Source organism: Gekko japonicus, unplaced genomic scaffold (genome assembly GCF_001447785.1).
Source record: "Gekko japonicus isolate JY-2015 unplaced genomic scaffold, Gekko_japonicus_V1.1 scaffold353, whole genome shotgun sequence".
NCBI classification, from domain to species: Eukaryota; Metazoa; Chordata; class Lepidosauria; order Squamata; family Gekkonidae; genus Gekko; species Gekko japonicus.
In genome coordinates this window covers 34075-61313 of record NW_015160219.1, presented here as the reverse complement: position 1 = coordinate 61313, position 27239 = coordinate 34075, and the positions used below count along the sequence as shown (strand labels likewise).

Genomic DNA, 27239 nt, shown 5'->3' with positions numbered 1-27239 from the left:
TATTATGCTATTCATAGCAATCATATAATTATAAAAATTATAACATTCTTAAGAGTTTATTGCAAACCTCTGCCATAAAAATAAGGCATTTATGTTTAAGTACAGCTACTGCTCATTGCAAAGTGCCCATAGCATTGCAAAGTGCCCGTAACTGAATTACATGTTTAACTATTTGAATGCTGTGCAGATGTCTTAAGCTTTTTAAAAAATCCCACCCTACTACCCAATTAACATCAAAATCAATCTCATAATTTATGTCAGGATTAAAAAATTTAACATTTCATAAAAATATGAACCAAGCATTCTTTGCTTTTGCATTCACATTTTGGCAAGGCAATCTACCTGGATAACGAGTTACAGTGTTCTATTTCTCCTTGGGAGATACTAGAGTAATATGCACAGTATATAGAGCTGTAGTTTTAAAGGATGAACAAACAAGGCCATGAAGAGTGAAGCAGCTACAAACAGCAGCTGTTTTATTCAAACTCTTGGTTTTTGGTTAAAACATTTAAAGATGTGCATAACCTGAAAAGGTTCCTTCATATTTCTTTCTTTTAACTGTAGAGTAATTCTCTTATATAAAGTAGCGGCTGTTTCCTTTTTCCTCTTAATCATCCACATGATAATTCCCATGGTAGGTCCAAAACTTCAGGTGCATGGCTAAACACAGACTATTGTAGCTGGATCTCTTTAAGTGCTTACAAATGTACATTTCTGGGCATGATTCCAACCTCAAAGATGCCATATGCATAGCCATACAGCACACCCATAAGCACCTTGGCACCATTCATAAGAAAAGACATAGGTAAACAATACAATTCAGCTGTAACCTTGTCATCCTTCTGATATCCAAGTAGCTGTAAGAGTCACTGGCATCAACTGATGGTCCAAGGAAGGTGGACTATGTCTAACTGGCATTCGATACCGCACATTTTTCCAGAACTTTGTAGTTGCTAGCTGAGATTGCTCTGAAAAATCTCCTTTCCATATGAGTACCCCATGTCTTTGTTTCAGATATTTTATAGGTTCCGGCATGTTGGCATAGTCTTTTATTTTGTCCAGCAAAATCAATATAACTTTAATGTCATCCCGAATAAGAGCATTGTAGATAGCTATTTGTTGTTCATTGGTATCTCTCTGCACTTTGTTGGAATATGAATCTGGTACTAACACAATGATCACTCTTCTACTTAGTCTGATAGCTTCATCGACAACAGTGATCACAGCTGTGGAAACAAGGAAAGGTAGCATACATGAAAAACAAAGTGTTATCTCTTTTTAATAGATTTCACTATTGTGATTGTTCTGCATAGAAAATGTCTCTGAGGTGTTTACGACCAACTTTTTAATAGATTTCAGTATTGTGATTGTTCTGCATAGAAAATGTCTAATTCAGCAATGAACTACTAGCCATTTTACAGCCAGCCTTCATTTTCTCTACCTCCCTAAAGAAGGTATAACACTTCTCCCTTGGCCAATTCAAGAAGAGGATGAGACATGATTAATTTTCCACTGGATGTCTGCCTGGTGAAAAACAGGACATCCTGTGCTGCTGTTACAACTGGCCAGTGACACTCCTTGAGGAATTTCACTTGGCGAATAACACTGGACAGCCTGAAAAGACTGAAAGAAAATGGTGTTCTGCTTCTGAAAACCCAAACGCCCCACCCAGTCAAGTTTTTGAAGCCCATGGGCTGCTGAGTCCAAAATCAGTGCATCTGACTTTGCTGGGGGCACCACTTCTACTGGAGAAAACACAAGATGACAGAGAACCACCCAAGGGAACTTGAAACTAAAACTCAGCACAGGGAGAGGAGCAAACACAGGAAGATAAAGCAAAAAGTAACATGTACAGAACGTATGTTCAACTCCACATAGTTAGGCTTGACATGATGTTGGGAGACCCAACAAAAGGGCAAAAGCAGCTGCATGTGTGGCTGGGGAAGGGGGGGGCAATTAACTGGGCCACAATGAGGGGAGAGGTGGTTTGACTCATCTCCTCTTGCAAGTGAGACTAATTTACCCTGCCCTCAAAGGTCATTAAGCAGCTCAGTAGAGGTGATAGAGATCAAGACAGGGATCCTATTTTTGTTTTACTTCCCTTAGTTTGTGTTAACCACACCAGAAGGGAGGTAAAAAACATACTGGCAAAGCCATGCAGGGCTAAGCCCCTCCCCCCATACACACACATCATGGCACCATTCCAGAACAGCCCCCCCCCCCAATGCTGCTTCTCTTTAACAACTTGCCAAATATTCTACTAAATGTAAATGTATGTATTTATAGTACATACCTTGCCCTGGTAAATCATCCCTGCCACATATAAAGAGATTATATCCACACTGTTTTTCCAAAACTTCAGGTAGCACTTTCAGGACAAAGATATCAGATGAATACATGCAGTTTGCTACATTTGAGGGGTACACCACATATGCATCATAAAGCTTTCCATCTGAAACTAGACAGAAGTAGTAATCTGATCAGTACAAAAGATTCTTTCTTGTCAAGGTTGTTTCACACATGGATATTTACCATCTTTTGAGTGTAGCGTCAAGTGACAACTTACAATGTAGCCGACACCCATTAAAGAGCAAATAAGAAAAATTTCCGTGCCCCCAATGGCAATGCAATTACTTTTTCCCCAAGACAACAGACACATTCAGCCAAGAGTCATCTAGGGAGAAATCAAGCGATGTGAACATGTGTGAATCGGCCCTTTAGTATGAGCTGAAATTGGACACAAACAATATTCTCAAGTGCTTATCAAGAGATAAACATTCCTGTAAATCTACCCATGAATCACTCTTCTTCTGTCCAGTTATCGCTAAGCTGCTGAACAACCACCCATTCCAAGTAACTTTGTCAAATTTCCCTGAGTTCAAAAAGATCCTTCAAAGGGTTAGTGGCAGCAACTGCTAAAACCCGGTAATGAGCTCGTTTGTTCTTTATTACGATCATTTGACCAATCATCTACACAACTTTACAATTAAAAATTCAAAGTTTACAGTATACCAGATAAGATGATTAAAAATTATTTAAAATCTAATTAACAATATATTTTCTGAGACTTTAATGACACCAAACAAAATCAAGGCCAGGACCTCTAAGGCCAGGACCTCTATGGTAGCCTTCTCAGAAGTTCTACCTGTTCCATGGGCAGGGCCGGAGAGACAGGCACAGATCAGGAGTCTCAATGTGTGGATGAGACAATGGTGTAGGGGGGAAGGGTTCAAGTTTGTTAGGCACTGGGATGCTTTTTGGAACAAGAGGGAGCTGTACAAAAGAGACGGTCTCCACTTGTCCTGAGAAGGAACCAGGCTGCTCGTGCTTAAAATCAAAAAGGTGGCAGAGCAGTTTTTAAACTGAATATTGGGGGAAAGCCAACAGGAGATGAAAAGTCTCTGGTTCGCGATGGCTCATCTCAAAGAGATGAAGGGTTAGCTGTTACTTTTCTACAAGGAAATGGATTAGAATTGTTCACTGAGACTGTGGCTAACAATATGGACTGCCTGGTAAGGTCTTGAGGCAGCAAGAGGAAAGTTGTGGGCTTAACAGGCATAGGAAACTATAGGTGTTTATACACAAATGCTAGAAGTGTCCGAGGTAAAATCGGGGAGTTGGAGTGCTTGGTGTTGGAGGGAAAAATAGACATTGTGGGTATTTCAGAAACCTGGCGAGATGAGGAAAATCAGTGGGATACGAGGATTCCTGGTTATAAATTATATCGGAAGGATAGGGGGGAAGGGTTGGAGGTGGGGTGGCTCTGTATGTCAGAGAGGGTAATGGAAAATTGCTGCAAACGTGCATACAAATTGATGACAATAACATAAGCACTAAACTTGTGATGCTCTGATGTTGTTTTAATTCTTGTTTCCAGCAGTGCAGTGCCAACCCAACACAGTGGTGGCGTGGAGACGAGCGGATTACGAACCTCTTGAGTAACACCGTTCGTTTCGATACAAGTCTTTGTCAAAAATCTCAATCTTCCATGGTCTTCATATATTACTCTTCACAAAATGGAAATTCTAAATCCAAAATGCTTCCTCAGTGGCTCACAGCATACAGTATCAAAGGTAAACTTACATCGGACAAGCAGTCTTGCAGTGGGACCCTTGGATGACCAAGGGGTAAAAGGAGTACTGAAGGGTGGTAGGGAAATGGCTCTACACTTTGGCTTCCTGAGGTATCATCAAGAAACCTTCTAGAACCATCCCTTTACAATGAAGGAATCTCCCTTTACAATGAAGACTTCTCTGGAAACCTAATCATAAGCGAAGCCAGGGCTATCGCCTATTCCCTGGCCTATGTTAATAGATCTTCTGATCTAATCATCCATCTTCCCCATTGCTTCATCTAGTACCCATCATTCACCTCTCCCTCCTCTCCTTTTTTGGACAATTCAAAATCTGTCAACAAGAATGAGAATTCTGGCTTCTCCCCAATGGGAACAAGGTTCCTAGAATTCCTCCAATCTCAGAGCATCCAAAAATTCCCCAATCACAGGCAGAATTCTGGAAATCTGGCTCCATGACAAAGGATCCAAAAAATGCCACCAACAGAATTTGACCCCAATACTGAATGCCCAGAACAAACACGATAAAAGTAACATCCTGGCAGAAAAAAATGGTTTAATCTGACACCCAGAATTGCTACTCCACCACTGAAATCACCGAGCCTTCCTTTCACCTGGACCCATCCCCTAATTACTTCAGACTTTAGTCAGCTGCACTGCGATTGCGGGATCAAGCAACGTGTATGATACTTTTCTGCTCTGCTTCTTTAATACGCTTCACTTTTTGTCCTGATTGTAGCGTCCTCACTCCCCAAAGGTACACCTCTACCTCTACTCTGAGTGCTGCTCAGACAGAAAAGCCTCAACCCTTACGTTTTGGCTTTCTTGCTCTCTCTGGGGACACTAAACACTTGTAACAAACAGTGAAAGTGGGTTCTGATTTTGGACTAGCCCAAGGGAGGAACATGTAGAATAGTTATGATGGCTTCCACAAGGAATCATCCGATTTGCTTGTTGTTATTTATCCCGCAAATGCCTGTGTGATTCTATTTATTTGCTTGATTTGTAGCTTGCTTTTTTCACTGAGACTCAATGTGGATTACAAAATATAGGCCATCTAGTTACCTGTAATGCCCCAAATTTAGTATCTTATATTGCTCTTTCAATAGGCTGGTATTTCCCTGCTTTTTCTTCTGTTACTGTTATATGTTCAATAAAGATTACACCATCACTGTCTGCTCTTCTGCACTCTGCAATATAAGGTCACACACATCGACCTGGGAAACCTGGCCTCCTCCTGATCTCTCTTTGTAATAGCTCTTCACTCCACACTGTGCCTTTCTGCTGTTTGTAGCTTTGGGAATATTTCTCTCTCTGCCCACTCAATGTACACTTTGTGCACAAAGTGAGCTCCAACGTAAAGTTTATGACACAGTAAATAAATCTTTAAGGTTCCACAAGACGCATATTTGAGGGGAGTAAGGAGGACATACCAAAAACAGTTTTTGTTCTTCAACACAAGTATATAACTGTAATTTAGAGGGCTTGAAAAGTAGTCCCATCTCTGACAGGATGAGGGGGGGCAGAAATGTCGCCACAATACTATTAGAGCAATTGTAGCTTTGCTTACTTCAGCCACTAGAGGGTATGAATCCACAGAAATTACAGACGCTGACATACCTTCTTTCCTGAATAGAGGCTGACAGGACTGTCGATACCAAAGCACAATGTCAACCTTGAAAATTTTGTAAGTAAGAACCGCAGCCAGGATAACAAGTATGGGTGAAACCAGTCCTCCAATCAAATAACCCTGAATATTTTTAGCTGTTTGGCAAAGAAAGTAAGATTAGCTGGATGGCATCAAAATTGTGAATTGTCATCAACAAATAAATGCATCACACTGCTATTATTTTGCAACAGCTATTAGAGGTGACAATTAAATCCCATTCACTCAGACTTCACAACTGAATATGGCTGTCTCCATCGGACCATTTATTGGATCAACTGAAAATGCAGACCCTGTGGTAAAAATATTTTCAATTAGCCAAGAACATGCACTTCCAAGGCTGCTATGATTTAGGAATCATGGAAAAAGTAACCCCTGGTTTACTAGAGGTTCTCTGGTATCCATAAAGTATTGAATCAGAGAATTTTTTCCTGAAGGTTCCTAGGTCCACTTTTTCACTAATTTCCTACATGATGCCCTTTTAGTATCACATCAGAATGTCACAAATGTTATATCCTGTAACTGATGTCACAAAGTCTCACATGTGAGCCTAAAGTTTGACATTTTAAATCCCATATTAGAAAATAATATAACTCGCACTAGAGATTCTTACTGCATCCTTGAGTGTACTTTTACCTGACATACCTGAATTACAAAACTGTACCCAGGACCTTCAGGAAAAGAACTGTACAGTCTCCATGGCTCACAAGGACTTGGGATCCTTAAAAACAAACAAACTATGGGACACTTTCTGTGGGATCCATAAACTGGAGAAATGCTTACTCATGGCACTTATTTCCATTAGTGTAAACCACTGACATGGGGGGGAGGGTGATTGGGGAATGTTTGATGAATACGGTATAGTGTTGTATCGCCAAGTTAAAAACCCCATAACTGAGACTTCTATTGGCAGCATGAAAATGCCATATATTTAATGTATGAAGACACAGCATTTAAACAGAAGGAAGGAAACAGCTCTCTCATGAAGCCAGGGGGCAGACACAGTTCCAGTATGTGGAGAAAGTGTGTGCCAAAACAAATATTCAGTAACCAGTACTCTGAGTAGTATTCTTGGGTGCTATTCAACTGACAGAAAGGAATGAACAACAACCACAGTTAGTTCTTTTTTTGCTTTTTCCTCCAGATCCATGCCATTCACACATTTTACAGCCAGCAGCCTATGACAGATCGTTGGTTATGAAATGATTCATTTGCTATTTGCTTAGATTGAGTAATGCACCCATCAGTTAACCTGTTCCCATCAGCCTGATATGCCTGCAACTACCTCCACGGTAGAGAAAAACCTTCAGTGTGCTTTCACAAACCCACATGTTTGTTTATGGAAAAGTTTAATTTTGAATATGGAAGCAGCTGAAACCACAAACAATCCATCAATAGAAAATTAGGTATAAGAGGATCTGACTTATGAATCTGTCAAGGCCTGCCTTAGCCCAGCCTGCATCTGGGAAGAAGAATCAAATCCTCAGATCAAGAGTAGCTCCCCACTATGCATGAAGCTTTAGGTACTCTAGAAGCTACAGGACTGACCGGCTTCAAGTTCCCCAATTCAAGTTCCCCTGGAACCAACAGACCCTAGTCCTAACCCCACCCCTGAATGGACCTGTCTCCCTTCTGCAGTTTTGGAGTCTGCCCCCCACGACCAGAGAAGGTGGAGAAGCCAAAGCCGAAGCCTGAAAACAAGCGGAAGAGTGCATGCTTGCAGCATGAGGCTTGCCCACCTACAGTCTCTCTCAGGAGAAAGATGCAACTTCTTTGGGTATTGGCAGGATCAAGGACCAAACATTAGATCTTTGCAAAATCTGGGCCCTGGTTACAGGAGGGGCTCTCCGTTCCCTATATAATCCTGCACTTCAATCTCAACCTTTGCTGGTTCGACATCTCCTTTCAACATTCTCACTCTGGACAGTAGCTTATTACTATGCTCCAGCTCTCTGAACCCTGCCTGCTTCCTGTGGAGATTCCTAGCTCCTATCTTGACTACTGGATCTTGCCCTCCTCTCACCCTTAAGCCTTGGCCTGGATCCAGCCCTGAGATTTCTTGCCCTCCTCTCACCCTTAAGCCTTGGTGCTCAGCTTTTCAGGTATCAAAAGGGGCAGAACCATGTGTTTTTTACATTTGGGCTTATAGCACCATAAATCCTATCTACCCTTATCTGCGTAAGGCTAAACGCTTTTTCCATCATTGGCTATGATATCTCATTCCACACATTTTGATTTTTATTTCCAAGGATTCAGATCCATAAGCCAACAGGATCACCAATTTACACCAATACAGCACATGTTCACTGACTGTGGGTCTCCACACAAAGGGAGGCAAACACCACTCCCATTTATCAGTTTGGTTGGTGGGAAGTGCCGTCAAGCCACAGCTGACTTATGGTGACTCTGTAGGGGTTTTAGGGCAAGAGACGTTCAGAGTTGGTATTCCTTGGTGGTCTCCCATCCAAATACTAACCACGGTCAACCCTGCTTAGCTTCCAAGATCTGACAAGATTGGACCAGCCAGTTCTGCCCAGGGGGGAAAAAATCCTCCCCACAGTGAGAACATTTTAATCTGCAGTTCCATCCCAGAGATGATGCTCGTACTTCTTAAACAGTTTCTGACCTGTTAATTGGGCTTTAGTTGTTTTTTTTAAGTTGGCATAAGGTGGTGTTGTAACCGAAATGTATTTTTACAGTGGATGCTTCATACTACCACACTGCTAACCCTCCAGACTGCTAAGAACTCAACTAAATAAGTGTTCCTCATTCAATCAACCTAATTAATATCACCTTGAAAAACAATATCCTTGAATCAGTAGATTTTTGACCTAACTTTTAATGAAAGCAAATTAAGATAAAAAGACAGTGGGGCGGTTGAACACTTTTATAATACCATATCACGGTTTAAAAAGTTAACAGTTGGGAGTAAAAATTCAAATCCTAGCTGAACACAGAGACATAAGATATCACCGCTAGGGATGGGCATGAACCGGGGAAATGGAGGCTTATCCCGGTCTGTGCAGTCACACAAACCTCTCCATTTACCGAAACAGTTTGGTTCACGAGGTTCTGGGGAAGATCTGAGATCTTTCCTACCTCTTTTCTGCTGAATGGAAGGGGGGAAAGATCTTGCTAAAACCATTTAAAGGGAATGTTTGGAAGCGGGGGGAGGGGAGCAAAAGAGATCACTGAAATGGCTTGCATCCATTTTAGCAATCCCTCTTGCTCCCCCCCCCCCGCTTCCCAACACAAACCCCATGAGGAGGGGTTGTAGATAGGGATTGGCATAAACCAGTGATGTTCGTCATGAAATTAGGTTTGTGATGATGTTTGTGCCCATCCCTAATCCCCGCTACAACTCAGCTTCTTCTCTGTCAAAGTACTGATGATGGGTGAAAGTGCCATCAAGTCGCCACCAACTTATGGCAACCCTGTAGGGTTTTCAAGGCAAGAGATGTTCAGAGGTGGTTGCCTGTTGCCACTACTACAATACTATGTGATAATGTCAACAGCATGAAAATATTGCAAACAGAAGCTCTCTGTTCTGTTTAAGACATGCTGGATGAGGGCTCAGTGGCACAAGAGCAGATACAAACTGTAGAGCAAAAGGTAAACAGGGCTGACTCAAATTCCTTGCCAAATGGACTGCAACTTCCCAGGTATATAAGCAAATTTCCAAGGCCAAACTGATTCATTATGAGAATATCAATGCCATATTACTCAGGTGACTGCAAGATCTAACTCAACAGACTTTAAATGCAAATCCACCGGAAAAGATGCTTGCAACAATCCCAGGGGAATAGGGACCTTCATACCTGTTGCCAACTCAAAAGTGTTTAATTGGTCCTTGCAAAATAAAGGTTACATAAAACTCCTCAGCTGCTTATCTCTTAGCATGCTATGCTAGTTACATATGTGACTGCAATTATGTGTTATCCATGATGGACTCTGAAAATCATCTTGTCATTACTAATGGGCCAAAAAACTAAATAGATACTTACTTGGACGTTGTAGCATGATATACACAGCCGCTCCTTCAAACGTAGGAGTCCATACAAAACACAGAAATGTCAAGTAGTCTTTGTTTTTCACTACAGAGATATTGAATTTTGTTCCCACTATCCATTTTCCAGAAAGAGATACATGACTAAAGTTAAAAAATAAAATCAAGAGAGATATAAGAAGTTATATTCATGTGAAATTACAGGAAACTGTACATAAGAACGCTGGAAGAGCTCTGCTGGATCAGACCAATGGTTCATCTAGTCCAGCATGCTGTTCCACACATCGGCCAAACAATTGTTCTCAAGAGCCAAGAAGGCAGAGAGGCCAAGGCTTTTCCCTGATGTTGTCTCCTATCACTGGTATTCAGAGGTTTACTGCCTCTGAACGTGGAGGTTCTCTTTAGTCATCAAGGCTACCAGCTATTGATGGATCTCTCTCCATGAATCTGTCCAATCACCTTTTAAACCCACCTATGCTCATGGCCACCGCCACATTCATTGACAGTGAATTTCTTTTGTCCATCCCGAATCTATTGTCCATCCTCCACTGAGTGCTGCCAAGTTCCTGAATTTTGGAAAAGGAAGGTATCTAGAAAGCTGAACATTTAAATCAATGAAGATAGGGAATGTTTAGGGGGAAACAAACTTCAACTCATTTCTTTCTGTAGAGAGGCTTCAATATCACTTCTATGAGTGATCCATGCATCCTAATATTCAGTTGATAAAGATTCAGTTGTTGTTGAAGGCTTTCAAGGCCAGAGTTCATTAGTTGTTGTAGATTTTCCAGGTACATTGTAGTACCTGACGTTTTGCCAGCAGCTGTGACTGGCATCCTCAGAGGTATAATACAGAAAGAAACGTCAGGTACTACAATGCCAAGACCACGGCCATACAGCCCAGAAAATCTACAACAACTAAAGATTCAGTTGCTTCCAAAGAAAAGTCAAGTTAATAAAGTCACTCTAACAGGCAGGAATGTTTTTCCAGGGGTCTATCTAGGTGGATGCTAAAGGTGATTCGAATGTTGTTAACAGTGATTGAGCAGATTTAATCCAAAACACCCTAAAAATATTCTATGCCAAAGACCAATGGAAATTCAATTCTCGTACTCACGAATACGTTTCCACTCTCAGTGTGTCATCAAACTCTTCAAGTTCTGTTCCATTGACCTCCCAGGCTGTAAATATCTCTTGTGTGTCTCCAGAAGCATTACACTCTATGAGAACTTTTGATCCTACCAACAAGAAGACAATATTGCAGGTGAGTATATAGAAAGTTTGGAAAACTTACATAGCACTTTGCAAAAAATGTCTGAGCTATTAAGAAAACGGCTTACCAAGTTCTACTTCAATTGAATTGTTTTTGGGATAAATAATTTGTGGTAATTTCAGTGGAGAGGCTAGCAAAGGAAAACACAAGAAGGCATTATTCCATAGTCTATTGTACTGGTACATTTTAAATTCTTGAAATTAATTCTGTTAACTTTACTGATAAACAGCAACTAACTTGCAACTGATGAAGTGAGTGCTGCTGACTCATGATAAAATAAAATTATGATGGAATGAATGTTGTTACTTGTTAAGCAACCACTTGACTCCTGTTCTATCTAAATACAGAGCATACTACTACTACTATATGATTACAATACAGTAGAATACCAGCTTGGAGTACTGTTCAAAATTACAATATCCAGACACAAATAGAACATTTTGGACAGCCAGAAACTGACGAGGACTAGACATTAGTCTTTGCAATTTCTGTGCACTCACTAAAGCATGGAAGAAAAAAGTTAACCCATTAAGGATCTCAAAAAAGCAAAGCTTTTCCACAGTGCAAGTACTTTTGGCAAGTGCAAATACAACACTACAGTCTAGACCATGGGTGTCCAACATAAGGCACAGGGGACAGAACCGGCCCATCCAGGGCTCTTATGCAGCCCGCGAGCAACTAGTGAAAGTGAGGGAACAGAAAACTGCTTGGGGGGGAGTGGGTGGAGCCACTCCGATTATGGCTTCAGCACGGAAGAACAACCTCATCTGCAGCAGTCAAGCATCATGGGAGCATCTGCCCAGTGCTGCACCACTGGCTCTCCAGTCCACCTATGTGGATTTTCCTTTGCACCCCCCTTCCCAGCCCATGGGCCTTGTAGTGAGGATACACCAACTTGGAGCTTACAAGCTGCTGTCCTTTATACAGTTTCTATCTCTGGTACCTGGCATTATTGTTTTATGGCACGCATGGCCCGGCCTGACAAAGTGATTTTTACGTCAGATCCGGCCCTCATAACAAATGAGTTCGACACCTAAGGTCTAGACAACAATGGATGAACAACAGACATAAGATGTGTGACCATACACACATTCACTCATCTATCTCTCGTGCAGGGCACAAATTCTTCATACTGGGCCTTACTGTTGTACTGGCAATGATATTGTGGCTAGGAAAAACTCAGTCTTCCCCTTAAACCAGGATCTGGACCCAGTTTCAGGCCACAAATGTCCTGGGGGAGAGACGGAATTTTAAAATACTGAATTCAACATGCTCAGAAAAAGCAAATGTTCCACATGGGGATAACAATTACCTCATAGGGAAGGGAGCAGCAGAAAGATCAGCTTAACAGGTGTTAAATTTATTTTTATCCTACCCTTTCTCCAAAGAGCTCAGAGTGGTAGATATCATTCTAACCTCCTCCATTTTGTCCTCACAACACCCCCATGAGGCTGAGAGAGTGACTGGGCCACGGTCACCCCGGGAACTTCATGGCAATGTGGGGATATGAAACTGGTCTCCCAGGTCTTAGTCTGATAGTCATACCAACACTATCTCCAGGATCAACTACTAACCCCCCCCCCAAGCCAAATATAAACTGTATAAACAAAACACATACCGTAAGTGATCAGATTAATGGCTCGTGAAACATTATACCATTTTCCCATGTAGGTATATGTTGTTTGGCACACATAGATACCTTTATCACTCTCATTCACATTGTTAATCGAAAGGATGTATTCTAAAGCTCGAAATCTCTGATCTTCAAATAATCCAGGACTGTATGCCTGAAACATAATTATTATTCGTATTATTAACAAACTCAATTCCTACACAGAGATTACACAAGAAAGAAGTGATACATAATGGGCAGAATTGATTTTCACCCTGGTGGGCAGAACCAAGTAAGAATTTTACTGTCATACAGTGCGGGGCTTATTGCCCAAGAATAACAACCAACATTGCTGACAATTTGGACTTGTATTCTCACAGAGGTTTCCTACTTTACCTATGGAAACTTGTGGAACCCCAAATATATAACATTTTTGGATCTGTCTATCTTTGGTCTAATTGAGGCACGTGGGGGCAAAAATCTGTTGGTTCATGACAAGCATACACTTAGTTAGCTTCTCTCTCCCATTAGCATGGCACACCAGGGCTGAAGATAGAAGTGGTTAAGAACCCCAATTACTGGAAAAGAAATAAATCCCAGCTAGGTGGTCAGATTTGGATTAGTTGGAATCCGACTGATTAAACAGACTTCTGTCTTGGTACAACATGTGAAGAGAGGAAGGTGCATACACTGCTGTTAAAAAGTTTCCTATCTGAACTGATTCTCTGAGTAAATTATAATTTTCCCTATCTACATACTAATAGCCAATGGTCCCCAGTGCATGCGGAATCTTATTTCCGTAAACTGGGGGCACATGGAGGCTCAACAAAAATTCCTGCACACTTGAGGCATTACTTAGGTATGCAGAAAAATCTGACATGTTTAAAAATATATATACGGGGAAACTTAAATCCCCGCAAATCTGAAACTGTGTTCTCGCGCATGTGTGGAGAATGGACTTGCCATTTGGAACTGTGGCGGAGCTTGCTGCTGGCAGCTGTAAGGGAGCCGGGGGAGCCTTGGCTGGTGGGCAGCTGGGATCTGAGCAGGGCTTGCCACTGTTGCTGGGGGGGGGAGAAGCCGTGGTGGGCGGGCAGCTGGGAGCCACATAGGGCTTGCTGCAGTTGCTGCTAGCCGAGGGGGAGGGAGAAGCCGGGGGGGCAGGCAGTCGCCTCCTCCTCCTCAGTGAGGACCTCCTCCTGCTTTGCAGGCCAGGGGCTATACTTTGACAATTTTTTTAAAAAAATTGTAGAACAGGTTTTTCCTGCTTTTGGAGGAAGTGCATAATATAAATTGACAGTGTAAAATTCAATAGGTAACTACTATACTAGTTCTTTTCCTAAGTGATTTTTAACATCCAGGCAAGAAGTAGTGCCTGGTAGAGAAGAATCTTTTATTGGGGAATGAAACAGTTTATTCTTTACAATTAAAAAAAACATTCTAAAAGATCAGCACCGCAGATAAAATACATAAGAACAAATATGAAACAATCCTTTGATATAATGTTTTAAAGTTGCCAGTATTACATTTTATCCATTATTTTTGTTTCAGTTCAAATGTTTTCGCCAAATTTTGTATACATTATTGCATATGAAGAACTAATGGACTGATTTTTAGTAGTTTTTCCGTATGGCTACTAATGACACCAAAAATTTAGTGGAAACTGCGATTGCTATGTGTATTATTTGCAATATATTTTTTATTTGCACTATATTTTGGTCATGATCGGGGTTTTTTTTTTTAATCTACAAAACTTGTGTGCCACCTTTCTGCCTAATCAGGGCTACCAAGATGGTTAAGAGTTAAAACAAAAGAAATCTGGTTCCCAGTCTTGACATAATTTGCTTCATGTGAAATAATTCCTAGTAATACTGAATATCAAAAAATGCTAACTTTCTGACACAATTATAATGTTTTAGTACTTGGAAGTTTATGTCCTTATTGTTGAGTTTTATTAGATTAAAAAGGTAAAGGTAAAGGTTCCCTTGCTCGAAAGCCAGTCGAATCCGACTCTAGGGTTGCGGTGCTCATCTCTGTTTCAAAGCCGAAGAACCAGCGCTGTCCAAAGACTTTTCTGTGGTCACGTGGCCAGCATGACTAAACACCAAGGCGCACGGAACGCTGTTACCTTCCCACCGAAGTGGTACCTATTTATTTACTTGCAATTTCTTGCTTTCGAACTGCTAGGTTGGCAGGAGCTGGAACTAGAGACGGGAGCTCATTCTGTCATGCGGCAACCCGGGTCTCGGTATTACATTTTATCCATTATTTTTGTTTCAGTTCAAATGTTTTCGCCAAATTTTGTATACATTATTGCATATGAAGAACTAATGGACTGATTTTTAGTAGTTTTTCCGTATGGCTACTAATGACACCAAAAATTTAGTGGAAACTGCGATTGCTATGTGTATTATTTGCAATATATTTTGGTCATGATTGGGTGTTTAAAAAAAAAAAAATCTACAAAACTTGTGTGCCACCTTTCTGCCCAATCAGGGCTACCAAGATGGTTAAGAGTTAAAACAAAAGAAATCTGGTTCCCAGTCTTGACATAATTTGCTTCACGTGAAATCATTCCTAGTAATGCTGAATATCAAAAAATGCTAACTTTCTAACATAATTATAATGTTTTAGTACTTGGAAGTTTACGTCCTTATTGCTGACTTTTATGCTCCTATGCTGAGGTTATTAGATTACTACCTACCAATATATTCATTATCGGTTATTATCCCCAGTTTAATCTTTTAATCTATTTAATGTGTTATTTTGATTTTTGGTATCCTGTTGATGCAAATTTGTTTTCTCTCTAAATTGTCTGTAATTGTATAATAACATAATTTTTAAAGAATAGTTTAAATAGTTAAAACAAAACATTACAAAAACATATCCAATAAACAAGTCATAAAAATAACTAAAACCAAAACTAACATACACATTAAAAGCACATGAAAATGTAATTAAAAACATTGGGCAAGAAAAAGGGAGCACTGTGCGAATGCCACACAAACAATAAAAAGTCTTCACCTGCTGACAGTCGACACTGAAAGAAGGGAACAGAAAGATATCCCTGGGGAAACACAGCAGGAGCAGACTGGAAAGTGAAAGTGGCTCGGGGGCAAGCAAAGTTGAGTGGTCCCTTTGGTGCTACAAGCCAGTGCTGTTGGGACCATTCAGCTCAGTAGTGCGAAAATTGGCAGCAGTATGGGGAAAGACAACTGGTGAGCTGACACCAACTACCACTGTCGATGAAGGGAGAGTTCCTAGAGCTTGGTTATGCTTGGTTCTAGCAACCAGTGGTCTGACAGGGCAGTGGTCCACAAGGAACTTCCTTTAAATTAAATGGCCAGTCCATCCTGAGGACAGAGTTCCATTATTCTGGTGAATAGTCTGAGAAGGCCTTCTCTCTGGCTGCCAGCCACCTAACCTCAGAAGGCATAGGCATCCAAAACATAGCCTCACAAAATGAACTTAGAGGTTGGGTAGGTTCATACGGGAGTAGGCAGTCTTTCAGGTATTTTGACCATGACTACAATTGATGGATTTCCATTCTGTACGGCTAAATGTGGTGCCTTCCATGGAGACAGATCAAGATGGGTAGCCATGTTAGTTCATCTGTAGCAGTACAAAAGAGCAAGAGTCCAGTAGCACCTTAAAGAGTAACACAATTTGTGGCAGGGTATGAGCTTCCGTGAGTCACTGCTCACTGAAGAAGTATCTGAAGAAGAGAACAGTGGCTCATCAAAGCTCATACCCTGCCACATATTTTGTTAGTCTTTAAGGTGCTACTGGACTCTTACTCTTTTCTACTGCTACAGACAGACTAATATGCTACCCATCTTTATCTGCCTCCATGAAAGGCAACCACATTTAGCCGTACAGAATGGAAATCCATCAACCTTGTGTGGTATCTGAAGAAGTGAGGCAGTGATTCATGAAAACTCATACCCTGCCACATAATTTGTTAGTCTTTAAGGTGCTACTGGACTCTTGCTCTTTTCTACTGCTATAGACCAGCATGGCTACCCATCTTCATCTATGACTACAATTGTTTGCACATTTGTCTGTGTTCAAATGGTGGCAATGACATTTGATTTATAGTAATGGGACCCTATCCTTATTCCCTGAAGACGCCTTCTCCCTGTTTTGTATGTATACGTGGATGCACACGTGCACATTTAAAAGTAACCACATTCCTTCAGGGTGAAATACTTTGAAAGTTTGTTTTTATAATATAGGCAAAACTCAAGAACAGCAGGTTTACCAACACTTTTGGCACTAATCCATTATTGCTTTTAATTGTTGCTGTTAGCCTGTATAGAAAACAATATCCAAAGTTTTAATTACCAGAGAAACACACATTACCTTGGACCACTGCAAAATAAGTGAACTATTTTCACTTTCAAAATATTCCAGATCGGGACAAACCAAATTTCCATTGTTCTCTAAGGGTAGCTTTTGTACATAGGCTGCATTTTTATTGAAATATAAACCATCATCGTTCTCAAAAACTTGCAGTTCCCTGCCATCTGTTTCTGAGTTTCTGTAAAGAGAAAAAAATTAGTGTAAGTGTACCACGCTTGTACTTTAGTTATTATGTAGTACTGACACACTAGTGACATCAACATCCTATCAAACCTATTTAGAAGGGGGGAAAGTAACATAATTATAAAAAAAATCTAGAATTGGACAAGGGTTCAGTAGTGTAATAACTACATAACAGGACAGAAGGAAATAGATAATGAAGAAATTAGAAACGGAGAAGATGGACTGGAAGTTCATTTAATAAGGCTTGCAGAGTACTAGAAGGAATTCCAACAGTAGCATAATAGTTGAATCATTTTATGGGATAAAACTGTATTTTACATTTGTATCCTACCCTACCTTAAAGAAGCAAAGCACAATATTGTACTGTACGGTCCAAAATCAGAAACTTGACAAGACCCTCCTCCACTCATGTTCAGTATTTGTGAGAACAGGGATCTGAACCTAGGTCACCTACCTCAATCCCTAATGCTCTAGCTAGACAAGAATCCACACTGTTCAAAATGATCTGTTTGAAAGATGTTTGGGGGATGTTTAATTGACATCTGTTAGACCAATAGGGATCCCCCACATGTAACCCCAATTAATACCCACAGAGGTGATCAATCTTGGAAGGAATTGTTAGCTTTATTTGCAAATAAAGAGGAAAGAAATATCAAGCTTCTTTCCTAAAATGACCAAGGAAGGCTGTAGTCTTATAGCCATGTGTTCACATACAAAAATAGCTAATTCACATAGGAAGGCAGTCATACATTCAGTTAGTACCTAAACAAAGATCATGTCTTGTTCTGGACATATCCACCCCATCTTTCTCCAAGTACAGGCTGTTTATATATTACAATCAGCATATCCATGTCTTTCATGTTTATCTTAGTAGATATATTTCGCAGGTGCACTCATTAATATGCACAGGTGTGACTGGCCAGGCACAACGGTAATAACTTAATAAGTCAGCTATCCAGTTTTACTTTGTAACAAGCACTGACTTCATCTACCATATACATATTCCTTTTGATTTTTCTAATTTTCTCCCCCCCTAAGACCCTAGTGTCTTAAAACTTTATTATAAACTTCCAGAAATAAACCGAGACCCATCACATCTGCTCCCCAAGCATATAGACAAGGCAGTCCAGATGACTGAAACAGCATTTACTTCCATCACATTGTGAACCAGAAACATTCTTTAGAGAACCTTACAACAACAAGATAGGTAGCCACGTTAGTCTGACTGTAGCAGTAGAAAAGAGTAACAATCCAGTAGCACCTTAAAGACTCATACTAGGGTATGAGCTTTCGTAAGTCCCTGCTCACTTCTTCAGCTACAGATAGAATGTCAGTCCATCTGTCCTACACTTTGGAAAGTGGAGTGATTTCAGATGCCAAATGACATTAGCAAGCAAACGACAGTAACAGGTATGACTGGATTAAGTGTAATATGCAGAGAGGTAGCAGGCATGGAGAAATCAGCATTGGTGATGCGACAGGAAACCTAGGTCTTTATTCAGTCCAGGTGGATGCATTGTCTTGAGCTTTGTTATCAGTTGCAATTGATAAACTGATGAATTAATTAGTCTTTAAGATGCTAGGTAAAGGTAAAGGTTCCCTTGCTTGAAAGCCAGTCGAGTCCGACTCTAGGGTTGCGGTGCTCATCTCCGTTTCAAAGCCGAAGAGCCAGCACTGTCCGAAGACATTTCCGTGGTCATGTGGCCGGCATGACTAAACACCAAGGTGCACGGAACGCTGTTACCTTCCCACTGAAGTGGTACCTATTTATCTACTTGCAATTTCTTGCTTTCGAACTGCTAGGTTGGCAGGAGCTGGAACTAGAGACGGGAGCTCACTCCGTCATGCAGCACCTGGGTCTTGAACTGCTGAACTACCGACCTTCCACAGCCTGCAGTTCAGCGTCTTAACCACTTGAGCCACCACAGCTCCTATATACTACTGGACTCTTATAACAACAATTATGTCTCCATGTTCAAAACCATAAACTATGAATGTTTGCATGAACAAAATAATTCATAGATGCTGTAACCTGACAATCAAGATGCAGCAACAGGTGAGAAAGATCCGCAAACCTCAATATCAGAGAAACATAATCAAATTTAAACATTCAGGCTGCAGTCATTCAGCAATCATTCCCGTCCTTACTGATAAAACTGAGCTGCTACTAGTGGCAGGGGTGGTGGTATCTGACCTGGGAACAGGGGTATCTCCTGTTCTGAATGGGGTTGCACTCTCCCTAATGGAGCAGGTTTGTAGCTTGGGGGTGCAAGTGATAGTGATAGCCAGGACACCGTTTACCAGCTTCAGCTGGTGAGACAGCTATGGACGTTTAGGGGCAGGAAAAATCTTGCCACTATGATGCATTCCCTGGTAACAGCTACACTAGATTACTGTAATGCACTCTACATGGTGCTGCCCTTGACTGTCTGGAAGCCACAGGTGATACAGAATACTGCTGGCAGGAGTGGGTCATAGAAACCCTATTATTCCATCTTGTTGCATTTATACTCACTCCGAGTTTCTTTCTTGGCCCAACGCAAAGTGCTGGTATTGACATTTATATCCCTATACAGCTTGGGACCAGCATACCTGAAGGACCACTTACTCTCATATGAATCTATGTAACCACTCTGGTTGTCTTTGGAGGCCCTGATTCAGGTGCCCCCACTATCTAAGGCTAGACAGATGGCAACCCAAGAAAGGGCCTTCTTGGTCACGGCCCCCAAACTTTGGAACTCTCTCCCCAAGGGAGATTTGTCTGTCTCCTTCTATTGTTGCCCTTGGCCAGCAGGTGAAAGGTGTTGTTGTTGGTTTTTGTTTGTTTGGGGTTTTTTTTGGCATTTTCTCACTAACTCCTATTTATGAAGAGTTTCAGAGAGTAGCCATGTTGATCTGCAGTAGAACAGCTAGATTCAAGTCCGGTAGCATCCTGGAGTCCAACAAGACTTTTGGGGTCCCTTTGTCAGATGCCTGACGAAAGGCGCCTGGAGTCTCGAATGCTGATGCCCTAAAAATCTTATTGGTCTCTAAGGTGCTATCAGACTTGAATCTAGCTGTTCTAACTCCTTTTAGACCTCCTCCTTGTCTCTGTGTTTTTGTGTGTCTATATTTTAGGGAGTTTATATTACGTTTCATTTAATTGTTGTAAATATGTTTGTGTTTGTGTGTGTATATATATATGTATATGTATTTAAATGCTTTTTAGTGTCTGGAATGTTTTAATGTTTTGCTTTAATGTTTGTCACCTCAGGAACCCTAAACTGGGTGAAAAGGCAGCATAAAAATGTTATAAATAAATAAAATTAGTTATTTAGTGAAAATTCTTCTGAGAAATGCCAAGGCACATAAATTTACACAGAAAAAATATGAAGAAAAACTTGCCAACATCATAGCCATTTACTCTCTTTAGCCTTTATGCTTGAAAATACAACAAACTATATTCATATTAGTAGGAGGAGGAGTTGGATTTATATCCGGCCCTTCCCTCAGAGTCTCAGAGCAGCTTACAATCTCCTTCCCTTCTTCTCCTCACAACAGACACCCTGTGAGGTAGGTGGGGCTGAGAGAGCTCTGAGAACTGCTCTTGAGAGAACAGCTTTGAGAGAACTGTGACTGACCCAAGGTCACCCGGCTGGCCGCATGTTGAAGAGTGGGGAATCAAACCCGGTTCTCCAGATTAGAGTCCGCCGCTCTTAACCACTATACCAAACTGACACCAGACTGTATCATCAAGTGTTCATGACTGGCATGAAAAATACTTCCTTGACTGATAAAAATATAAAATTTAAATACAAAACCATTTTTTCTATTAGCCCTGCTAATAAGAGCTGCATTCCACTTAGGATGGAACTGTCTGATATTTATATTCTGCCAGAAGAGTCTTTTTTGACTTGACAATATCAAACTGGTCAATTCAAGATATTATGTGCTTTCCTATCACTGTCTCTGAACTATCTCCTGTTCAGATGTATCAACAGATAGACCTATAATACTGCTTTTCCAAATTACAGAAAGTATTAACTTCACACAGACATACCCGATGTGACATTCATAAAATCCTGAATCTTCTATCTTGGCAGGGATAAGCCAAAGCAGGTTCCTTCGCTGATGGATCCTCAGGTAGTTATCTGCTATTAGTGGTATAACACTGCCATTTCTGTACCAAGTCACATTGCGGTTAGATTGCTGAGAAGATAATAGTGGACAGCTGATAGCCACAGCCTCTCCTACAGGCACAAGGATAACAATACGTGACCCTAAAAAAAAAAATGTGTTTACAACTCTGCTCCATTTGATACTTCTCAAATATCTGAAAATATACAACAGCATTCAGCTTGCATATAATAACAGCAAATTCTGCTCAGTATTAGACCACTGTGGATTTGAGATCTGCTGCATTGTTACTATGGGGGAAGGTTAGTTACTTGTCCTTATGGCTGCAAGCAAACCATGGTCTATTACCCACTGTCACTTACACTCCCTATTAAGAATCAGAGAAATTTTGAGCAATCACAGGACAGTCAGTTTAACTCATCCCCTCCACTGTCTATTGCTCCTGATCTTCACAAATATCTCCTTCCTTCCTAGCACTGTATTCTCAGCTATAGCCGAACTTCTCTGAATCGTATAAACAACATTATACTGTGCAAATATACCCCGCCTTTCTCTGACATGGGGACCCCAAGTGGTTTACACAGTTCTCTATTTTCTCCTAACAACCACCCTGTGATGCAGGCTAGGCTGAGACAGTGTGACTAGTCCACGATCACTTAGCAAATTTCCATGGCAGAGTGGGGATTGGAAACCACTACACCATATTGGCTCTCAAATGTAAAATGAAACAATGGAAACTTCATGCCCGGTTTAACAGGAATTGATTGGAGAACACAATTTGGCTTAATCAAAATGTACATACCAAAGCCCAGAAAGCTAGTTCTGTGTCTCATTCAATATTACACGGAATGCAAAATATGCATAAGCCCAATTGTTAAGGCAACCAAGATGTAATACTGAGAGTGGACTGCTGATTGCAATTTTCATACTGGAAAAGCACAGGCCTTCAAGATGCCACAAGAGAACACTCTTGCTTTCTACAATTAGAAGCTTCTTAACCCCCCCCCAAAAAAACAACAACCCAAAAGCCTTTCTTATAGTGCTTGTTTGACATTTAATTATAGCTTGATGCACTGCCAAAAAAGTAGAGTGAAACTTTCCGTCTGTGAGACTATTAGCACAACAACTTCTTCTTTTTTTTTGAATTACTGGAATTTTACTTAAGATTTTTCCAGCAGATGTTTAAGACCATTATACAAACTCCCGACATAACAAAGAAAATTATTAGTGACTCTACATGTAAGAACTGATATAGGCATCATCATGATGGAGCTTGGTAGAATTTTAAAGGACTTGGAGGAATAAAAGTTCTCAAAAACTATGATCCCATCCTCTCCTTTAACAGAAGCAGATAAAACGGTATCCTTTACTCAAAAACCACATATTTGTTTGACTACCTTATTGGTAAACGAGAAAGGGGAACAGGACTGCTCAACAAATGCTTGCTCACTGCAGAGTCTAATGGTGAATCATGTGTTTAAATAAACTACAGATGGAAATTTCACTTTATCTCACACTGCTTTGCAGTTCACACATCCTAAGAGTGAGTAATTGAGGAAGAATGAATTTTCCCATAATATGCATGTGTGAACCAGCTTCAATGTACCAAAACAAAGAAACTGGCTTCTCACCAATATTTGTTAGCTAACATGTACTGTTTCATAATATTTTTGAAAACTGAATCTACATGATGATCATGTTCTATCCACACTGTACGTAAGCAAGCGAGCAATATGCACATTTTGACTTACTATTATGCAACGAATACGCCACAGAGATCCAGCATGCAAGCCACAACACAGAGATCATCTTCTGCTGGTAAGGAAATAGAAACGTGTTTGAATTTGCATTTCCTTGTTTAAATTATTTGCTTCAGTCAGCATGTTCACAAAGCATATATTTGAGGAAAGAGTTATTACCATCAGATGTTACTGTACATTCAGTTCAGAAGAAAACCAAACCAGTCCACAAAAGTTGCAAGCCTGGGATCCACTTTCAGAACGAGCAATTTTTACCAACTATATACTCCCACTGCAGATGCCTAGTTTATCTCCCTCCCTTCTCTGGAGTTCTACCAACTTCTGAGAGTAGGATTTTTTGGATGAGTATTTTACATGTGTGTGTATGTGTATGTCTGGCAGTCTGGAGACCCCTAGTGGGGCTTGAACGTTTCAGAGATATGGCTTACTATTATCTGTCCCTGTGTCCCAGCTCTGGTATTCCTTAGAGGTCTCCTATCCAAGTACCTGCCAGGGTCGGCCATGCTTAGCTTCTGAGCTCTAACGAGATCGGCTTGCTGGGCTATCCCGGTCAGGGCTGGATTTGAAGGTGTATGGCAGGATGGACAGATGGTAAAGTTCTCTTCCATGACTATTGCTGTGCTCACACAGCATGGGAAACAACCCACAAGCCTGAAAATCTTTGACCAGCCTACCAGTCTGCACATCTATGGGCCATTTACAGTTTAAATGAATAATAGTATCCTCTGTAGGTTTTTATTTGGGAGTGGGGCAAAAAAAAGTCAGACTCACAGGCCACTTAACATGGTTGCTATGTAGAAGCTTAGCATCTTCGGAGATCACTTCCACAAGATCAGCCAAAGTATGCTCCCCAATCATTTTTTTTACCTTTTCCTAATACTCCACAAGTTCCTTTTCAATAGCAAATTATAATATTCAATTTCAGCCTCCTGTCTGCATATAAAACTAGCTGTGTTTTTTTTTTAAAGGTGAACAATAGAAAAACTAATTGAGTCACGCTTTGCAGTCACGCTTTGCATTTATTGTGCCATAAACAAATTGTGAAAAAGGCCCTTAAAGCTAAGGATACTTAACACGTAGTATTTTCTACTTGAAGAGAAGTAGTTATTTTCCATAGCACTTAATATTGCATGCATTACAGCTTATAACCCAAGCGCAGACATAGAACTATCTCCAGTGGCCAGATCATTCACTTACGAAGAGCAGGCAGTATCATCACGAGGGGGCAACTCACACTTTTAGAGGAAAGGTTCTTAAAAATAAAACATTTCTGAAGAGTACCAATGATATGGAATTAAAATTTAAAGATCAGCCAAAGTATGCTCCCCAATCATTTTTTTTACCTTTTCCTAATACTCCACAAGTTCCTTTTCAATAGCAAATTATAATATTCAATTTCAGCCTCCTGTCTGCATATAAAACTAGCTGTGTTTTTTTTTTAAAGGTGAACAATAGAAAAACTAATTGAGTCACGCTTTGCATTTATTGTGCCCTAAACAAATTGTGGAAAAGGCCCTTAAAGCTAAGGATACTGAACACATAGTATTTTCTTCTTGAAGAGAAGGAGTTATTTTCCACAGCACTTAATATTGCATGCATTTCAGCTTATAACCCAAGCGCAGACATAGAACTATCTCCAGTGGCCAGATCATTCACTTACGAAGAGCAGGCAGTATCATCACGAGGGGGCAACTCACACTTTTAGAGGAAAGGTTCTTAAAAATAAAACATTTCTGAAGAGTACCAATGATATGGAATTAAAATTTAACAGTAGGAGCTAAGGTGGCTCAAGTGGTTAAGACGCTGAACTGCAGTTCGAGACCCGAGTGTGCCGCATGACGGAGTGAGCGCCCGTCTCTGGTCCCAGCTCCTGCCAACCTAGCCGTTCGACGGACAGCACTGGCTCTTCGGCTTTGAAACAGAGATGAGCACCGCAACCCTAGAGTCGGACTCGACTGGCTTTCAAGCAAGGGAACCTTTACCTTTTTACTAATGTCTCAACAGCATATTACCATACATCATAAATATGACAGTAACTTCAGGCAGCATTAATTGTTCTAATCCCGCTTAATTTTTTTATGTCAGTGACATATACATGAAAATCTTAATGTAACTCAAACTTGTTTCTCTGACCATTCATAGTATCTGAATCTCTATTTTGAACTTCATGTGTTTCAGGCAACGCAAGGTCTGCATAAGCCAGCATGGTTGCTGGACTACAGCCAGGAAGACCTGGCTTTAGATTCCAACCCACTCATGGCTGATTCTGTACCCATCAGTTTTCCCACAGTCATGTCAGGTCGTAAATCTCCCCTCTACACTGCATGTTGCTTTCACTTTCTTTGTTCATCAAGTTTTATGGTACCTTCTGCATACCTTTAAGGTACCTTCTGCTGTTCAGCGTGACTTCACAGTTGGTACAGCTCGCCCCAGGATATCTGAATGTGGCTTTGAGCTACACCTTTTCGTCAGTCCTGAGGAAATGTGGAGTGAATGCCAGATGCAGAATGGACCCTTGACATTCACAGGGTAATCAGATTCTCTCCCAACCTAAACTACTTCACAAGGTCATTGCCAAGTTGGTCTCAAGAATTTGGAAAGTTGCTGCTCATTATTTCTGCTGTACTGTTTATTTGGTTTTGTTTTTCTGACGAATGCCAAGTTTACACAGTTTCAATTTTCAAAAGTTTACTGACTTTAAATTAGCCACTCTTTAATACAGTATGGAAACAAACAAAACTTCTTGCTTTCCTTTTTTTAGGGAGGAAGACTTCAGTGACTACAGGGGTTGAGTTCAAGGCTACACTCTCAATGCTTTCCATTTTGGAGGAGGCTTGTAGCTCATTGAAAACTCTTTTGCAGCATTCATTGAAAGAGAACTTTGGATAAAAACTGTGGTATTTGGCAACCTTGTGCTGAAAATTATTGTTGAACTCCCTGAGGAAGATTCTGAAACAGAAGGATATCTGGACCTCTGTTGGAGGAAGACAGAGCACATGTTACAAAGAGACTTTAAGGAGTCCTCCCTTTTGAAACATTTAACAGGGAAGGACTAATATTAATTATAAGGTTGTACATTATCTTATGAGATTCTTTGGAGATGATATTTGATATTTTTGATATTTCTTATATTGTGATTAAGATGAATAATTATATAAGAAATTATTGTAAAAATATTTTTCAAAAAATATGATATGTTATAATCATCTGTGCACTGAATGTACAGCAAGGCATTGGGATTGTAACCATCAACCCAATCCCTATAGTCACCCTTTCCCACCCTCAGAAAGACACAGGAAGAGTCCTATAGATGTAAAACTTCCAGAAACTTTGAAGCCATTGGGGTGGGGGGACTTTCCCCCAATGTGGGGTTTTTCCCCCCAGAAAAAGAGGAAATGGGGGGTTTGAAATACATACAATACTCTCCTTCTTATCTAACAAAAACTTCCTTCAAGAATTGAACAACATAAAATGTGTCACATAACTTAGAATCACAGAGTTGGAAGGGTCCTCCAGGATCATCTAGTCCAACCCCCTGTACAATGCAGGAAATTCACAAATAATGAGCACATAAACCTATACTGTTTGGCGTATTTCTGGAGTTTAAAAGTATAAATGTCTTTACTATCTATAAGAAAAATTGCAAGTATACCCAATACTTGAGAAAGAGTTGCAAACTGCGGTACCCTATGCTACTATAGTACAGATGTCTTTAATTTTTGCCAACTGAGATGTACGAAAAAATAAAAGTTGAAGGTAGAAAACAAATTTTGTAATAAGCAAAAAAGTGTATGGTTTGGACCAACATTCTCCCATAGAGTCACAACAGGTAGGCCTGCCAGTGCCAACATGTTTGGCAATTAAGCTGAACTTTGTAACACCGAAAACACTGAACTCTTTGTGAATTATCATTAAACACATTTTAGGTTTTCATTGCTGCCAAAATTATTTAAACTTCTGAAAAAATTCTGTTTTAGGTGTGTTAGGTAAATAATTGTAAGATTCAAGGGGTTTCCATGCCTCTTGAAATCAGAGTACTAGAAAATGCTTCACTGACTTGAAGAGACTGTGCATCAGATACTAGCCTGGACAGCAGTTACTGACCTGTCCCATTCACTTTAAGAGATCTGTGCAGAAGATGTCAGTGCCTGGAGCATCAGCTGAGTTTCCTGCTTTAGCTATTCATTCAGAG

The 27239-nt window shown here is 40.5% G+C and overlaps 1 protein-coding gene across 1 annotated transcript; it reads right to left on the bottom strand.

Moving 5' to 3' along the window:
• On the bottom strand, window positions 1–27239 carry LOC107110211 (interleukin-1 receptor type 1-like). Its single transcript, XM_015410960.1, has 11 exons — window positions 27152–27239; window positions 23039–23102; window positions 21211–21430; window positions 16989–17166; window positions 12633–12801; window positions 11082–11144; window positions 10859–10979; window positions 9743–9888; window positions 5693–5836; window positions 2294–2458; window positions 1–1226 (listed from the first exon to the last, which is right to left on the bottom strand). The coding sequence occupies exons 1-11, from the start codon at window positions 27158–27160 to the stop codon at window positions 835–837; spliced, it is 1671 nt and encodes a 556-aa protein (XP_015266446.1). The 5' UTR covers window positions 27161–27239; the 3' UTR covers window positions 1–834.

Bases quoted from the DNA above. Each gene is read 5' to 3' on its own strand.
- LOC107110211 (XM_015410960.1), bottom strand. The intron at 12,802-16,988 runs GTAATGTGTGTT...ATTATGTTTCAG, and splicing joins TTATTTTGCAGTGGTCCAAG to GCATACAGTCCTGGATTATT. The intron at 9,889-10,858 runs GTGAGTACGAGA...TTTTAACTTTAG, and splicing joins CTGAGAGTGGAAACGTATTC to TCATGTATCTCTTTCTGGAA.